The sequence below is a fragment of the Haliotis rufescens genome, unplaced genomic scaffold (assembly GCF_023055435.1).
Source record: "Haliotis rufescens isolate VD_foot unplaced genomic scaffold, xgHalRufe1.0.p SCAF_3, whole genome shotgun sequence".
Lineage (NCBI taxonomy): Eukaryota > Metazoa > Mollusca > Gastropoda > Lepetellida > Haliotidae > Haliotis > Haliotis rufescens.
In genome coordinates, this window is record NW_025964001.1 from 31,174,773 (window position 1) to 31,180,855 (window position 6,083).

At 41.6% G+C, this 6,083-nt stretch overlaps 1 protein-coding gene across 1 annotated transcript; it reads right to left on the reverse strand.

The window, feature by feature from the left end:
• Positions 1-1,770: 1,770 nt before the first annotated feature.
• On the reverse strand, positions 1,771-6,083 carry LOC124145965. Its single transcript, XM_046515964.2, has 3 exons — positions 5,787-6,083; positions 5,026-5,172; positions 1,771-3,740 (listed from the first exon to the last, which is right to left on the reverse strand). The coding sequence occupies exons 1-3, from the start codon at positions 5,980-5,982 to the stop codon at positions 3,490-3,492; spliced, it is 594 nt and encodes a 197-aa protein (XP_046371920.1). The 5' UTR covers positions 5,983-6,083; the 3' UTR covers positions 1,771-3,489.

Consider the following 6,083-nt stretch of genomic DNA (forward strand, 5'->3'; position numbering starts at 1 on the left):
GCATGCACGTGTGTGTGTATGTGGCTGCTTGTACTAGTCCGGACTGATGCCGATTTATAGTGCTAGCACACTGAGATATCATGCCGCAGTTTAACATGAATACCCCACTCAGACACTGTATACTGACTCCGAGACGACCATTCCTTGTTTTAGCCCTTTAATGCCGAGCGCCAGACAGGGTAACAAGTACCATCTTTTAACGTCTTTTGGTATGACGCGGCCGGGGATCGAACCCTGGAACTTCCGCTCTCCGGGCGGACGCTCTACCACTAGACCACGGAGGCGGTCTCATTGCATTCCAGAACAACAGAGCAGAACTTTGAGACTATGTGCCACTCCACTCAAGACTAAGTGCATGGTATTTTGACGTTAGCAGAGTATCATATTTGTTTTTGATGGCGACTAATTGACAATTGTTAGAATTATTCTGAAGTTTGCAAGTTTCTTTAAAGCATTCTATGAAACTCAGCAAGATCATGTTACATATAGAAATGTATTCAGACATGTAGGAACTATAAATGTCGCTACAATAGTCACTAATAATGGTAGTCATCACATGTGCTATTATGATGAAATAATGTTACCGAATGTTTATCAATATGTATATTATTCCATCATCCTTTCTCAAATGGTAGTCGATGACACGAGATTCTACATTTTAACAGGTTTCAAGTATTGTTGCTTGGGCAGTTTTAATACAACTCTCGCACTCTCTCTCTCTCTCTCTCTCTCTCTCTCTCTCTCTCTCTCTCTCTCTCTCTCTCTCTCTCACACACATCCCACTGCTGGCACACAAAGCAGAGTATGTGTATCCACTTCTGATTGCATTAGGGAGTTTAGACACCAGGTGCTTTAAAAGAGTATATACCTCCCATCCCACTGCTGGCACACAAAGCAGAGTATGTATATCCACTCCTGATTGCAATAGGCAGTGAAGACACCTGGTGCTTTAAAAGAGTATATAACTCTCATCAAACTGCTGGCACACAAAGCAGAGTATGTATATCCACTCCTGATTGCATTAGGGAGTTTAGACACCTGGTGCTTTAAAAGAGTATATATCTCTCATCCCACTGCTGGCACACAAAGCAGAGTTTGTATATCCACTCCTGATTGCAATAGGCAGTGAAGACACCAGGTGCTTTAAAAGCGTATATATCTCCCATCCAACTGCTGGTACACAAAGCAGAGTATGTATATTCACTCCTGATTGCATTAGGCAGTGAAGACACCTGGTGCTTTAAAAGCGTATAGATCTCCCATCCAACTGCTGGTACACAAAGCAGAGTATGTATATTCACTCCTGATTGCAATAGGCAGTGAAGACACCTGGTGCTTTAAAAGCGTATAGATCTCCCATCCAACTGCTGGTACACAAAGCAGAGTATGTATATTCACTCCTGATTGCATTAGGCAGTTAAAACACCTGGTGCTTTAAAAGAGTATATATCTCCCATCCCACTGCTGGCACACAAAGCAGAGATCGTATATTTAGTCCTGCTTGCATTAGGCAGTTAAGACATCACGTACAAGGAGTATCTCCGTTTTATTATTAGTATAAGGCAGTGATAGCATCTGGTGTCGGAAATTGAGACACCCTTTTCTCGAACGGCTTACACGTGCCAATATTATTTGCTTACATATAAACCGTCTCTACCCTGTGATCAATTCACCAATTAACTCCCACGTGTTCATAATGACAGATATGATAGTCATTCACAATTTAAAATTCAGTCATAAAACTTATTTTAACTCCAAAATACCTCATAATTGCGATTCAAATGATTTTATTCAAACAATGTGCTTGTATACATTATTCCAGGTACAAATACCTCAACCGAGAAATTAAAACACTTCAGTGAACATGTGTCTCTAAAACATGTTTGATTCTGACGTCATGTTACTATGGATGCATGAAAACATTTCTTAATTATTCCTTGAAACAAGTTCATGGTTGGGTTAATTTCCCTGTCATGGATTTGGATCAACATTGCCATAGAAACCATAGTGACAGAGATCCAGAGAGCAAGAAGAAGAAATGGCCTGACAACATATTATATACAAGATATATTAGTATATCACATACAGCCAAGAGCATTACATTTGGTCTATATAGATGTTGAGTTCGTTGAGACGTATATTTACATTGGATATGATTTACAAGAAGTATCTATACATTTATTTACACCAATCAACCCAACATTTAAATAAGACCCGAACATCGTTGCTGATATATCTTTCAAAATAACTTTGTGGCAACATGTAATCAGAAAATAGGTTACCCAGTATGGAACAGTAAAACCTCTTTAGTCCAGACACTGCTGATCCGGACGTTCCGCCTTACGGACGTTCACGAAGCCAAAAGAACCGTTCATACGGATAGTTTCTCTAGAAGCCAAAGTACCTTTCATACAGACAGTTTCTCCAGGAGCCAAAAGAACCGTTCATACGGACAGTTTCTCCAGAAGCCAAAGATCAGTTCATACGGACAGTTTCTATGGAAACCGGACCGTCCCGTTTAACAGAGTTTCAGTCTACAATGTCTTTTCATGTAAACTTCTTAAATTTCGTAAGGGAAATGATTAAATATTCAAGTTACATATACCGTGTGATCGTCGGGCGAGTTGAGGCCGAAGTCAGCAATATTACATTAACATCACGTCGGACTATACGCAGATCGAGCCTGGACCAGACCAATTGGTCGATAATACGAGCGTCCCTGGGTAAAAGATGACTAAAACTGTTGTGTAACAGGTGTCGGTTATCCTGTTGGTCACATATCCGGGGACTAGTCATACTCAGCGGCCATTGTAACCACTCAATCCCCATTTCTGTCGCCTCTTACGGCAGGCATGGGGTACTTGGGTTTTCTTTCACTCCTGGATTGGTATCAGACTGTACGAAAAACTTCCACTTTTCGCAACTGATGTTGTTCCCATCTACAGTGGATGCGTGAGAAAGTTGGTTTAACATCGCTTTCTCTTACATCATTCCGTTCCAGCTTAGTGATAGGGGAAAGAACGTGACGAGTGATGTTTATCACTTCAGTGCAAAGGAAGTATACGACAAAATAACAGGGATCATAACTAAGTCGAACTCAATTCCACGATTAGCGGATCCTGACATGACCAAGGGACGCAACTATTCCCTTTTGTCAATAATAATAGAGGCCCATATGACTGTGGAACGGGGAAGATTATATATATTTGAAATAGATACCGTGAATGCAACGGCTATTCAAGATTTAAAATCATTACAATGATTATTAAGAAGATTAATTAATCTCTATTCCTTAAACGATCGAATATAGCTTTAGAAAGACAAAATAACAACAGACACCTCGGGAAATGATTAGCGTTCTGAAGTTGTCAATGGTTTTCTGGTCAGTTACATTGGGAATACATCTTGACATGTGGATTGCTTTAGACCTGTTACAGAAAGACATCGTGATTACTCTCCTCTACAAGGAACATTACGACTGATTGTCCGTTACACGCCGTCGACTTCAGTGATGGACACATCTACTCCGGTTCTGTTTCGAGGCTCGTTGACGGAGACAGAGCCTCCCATCTTCTTGCCGATCATAAACAGCACAGTAAGAACGATCTCCACCAACATCGTCATAACAGCCATCCAGAACGAGAAGCCAATCTCGCCAAGCCTTCCAACGCCATTCATCAGACGTCCGTCACGTCTGTAGGACGCCCCGAAAACGGCGACAGCAACCATCCAGAAGAAGGCTACAATGAATCAATGAACACTCATTAGTTCACTTCTTGAATTCATTATGAGTATTTTTAGTATCAAAATTTAGCATTGTCCTTTCTGAAATAGCAAACACCAATAGACCTCCAATATTCTATGAGTGTTGTTGAGACTAGTGAGCAAGTTTTAAGTATTTAATGCGGCTTTGTATTTCAGTTAGTTCACGGCGTGGCAGCTCGTGTGAGAAAAGAGATGAAAGGTTAACCCTTTGGTGACCCAGAATCATAATAAAAGAGAACCCATGGTCAGCGGATCCTGGGGCGTTAAAGGATGCTACTCTGGTGACCTGATTGCGGCCCCTTAAATCACTTGGACCCCTGTGACCCTTTCCTGGGAGCAACGTCCGGAAGAAATATACGTCTTGCAGACAACTTCCAGCATTTTCCACCATCGGATATTTTTCTCGATTTCTAATATGGAATGTTGTGAGACAAATGGTAGTGTCACCTCACAGTAGACCTAACGGTCATGGTAGAAAGAAAAGACTTAGGCATAAAAGAACCCACCGCAACTTGGAAACAAGGAAACGTGTTATTGTTATTGGACATGTGCATCTGCAGTGAATCTAATTATGATCAAGTCTGTGGCCCTGGATGATGTTTTCACCACATGCTTGCCAAAATATCCAAAGACAACAACGTGTTAAATCCCGTGTGTATAATACAAAATGACATTTATATGATCACATCTGATCAATTTCATAACCTTTACCTCATTGCTGAATCGAAACATATAGCAGCGTGAACTTTGGGGATAGGACAGGCAACTGGAGAGAATATGGTTGCAATATTCCAGTAATATCACGGCGGGGGACACAAGCCATCGGCTTCACACGTTGTATCATTGTGGGGAATCGAACCCGGTTTTCGATGTGGCGTGGAGGCATATGGCGCTTGCTCAAAGTTTTTTGAGCAAGGTAACACCATTCAAGACATGGTGGATATCGGTGATATCAGACATCCGATGTAATTTCCTATTTTGTCTTGTACCATATGTTCCTGTTTTTTTTGTAGGTGAACAATTGGCTTGCTTGTATGTATTTGTGATGGGTGCCACCGGTGAGGCAGGATACACTCACCTTTTCACGAACACCCGGTATCATCAGTATTGGATAGTGATTCAAAAACACATGCTCATGAGGTAGTCAGAATCGTTTAACTGTGCTTGCTGTTAGCAGATTTCTTATGACAATGAAAAGAGTTGTGTCCCTTTTATTTTGTATATTATGTTGACCATTCAACTATGGCCAGTATTACTGACCACTGAGTAGAGCCACTGCGCCGTTGGACAGATGGAACTGACTCCTCCAGTCCTTCGCCGCCGACATCCGGAGGATGGCGGCCACAAAGGTGAAGTTGACGCCAATGAACCCCAGACACGCCATTGCTTGAATGGCCACATGGAAACCTAAAATGAAGAAGTGGAAGTGATTATTCCTGTCCTGAAATACCATTTATGTTACATACTCAAACTTTCAAGATTTACATCCAACAGCATCCAAACATTGGAGTATATTGGTTAAAGCGTTATTTCGTCAGTGTCCAAGTGGTATGTGAGGAATGGTGCTAAAAACTGCGTCAAACCACCCACTCACTCTCCCACAGAGAGCACTGGTGCCCGTTTCACAAGAGCCATCATTGCCGCAGTTAGTGTATGTTAACGTATGGGAAGTTGTATGCAAGGAGAACCGGCTACTTCAGTCAGTATTAAACTTTACATCACCAATGCATTCCCCCAGTTCATTGTGTATATTGTATTGGTCTCCCTGGAAATGGTATCATTTTGTACTACATCCAATATCCAGTTCATTATATCTCCATTCGTTCAAGATAAACACTTGATCATAGAGAGTGCATTTTGTACAAATTGTCTTCTTCTAATGCTTCTAGAATATTGTTATTTAATGTGTTTGTTAATCTCACGTCAAGCATTATTTCTTCGAATTGTTCGTTCGCTTAAACTATACAATAACTATACACTTAAATATGAGTACCAAGGCTTAATAGCTTTTTCATGCCTACCTAAAGTGGTCCCGACGTAGGAGTAGCACTGGGTCACGAGGTCGGACGGACATGACACCCACAACCCAACACTTCTGTACGAGTCGCCGAAGACGCTGTCGTACATTTTGCCCCACACAGACGTGCAGAACGCCGTCCAGTTGAACACTTGGGCTACCAATGCTGCAAACACAGTTATTATTCTCAAGACTGACATGACCGGAGAACCAAATATATTCCTTTCGATGGCGAACTTCCAAGTAGCGGACCGATGGCGGCTCCAGTTGACGACTGTTATGAAAAGTCATATGATGATAT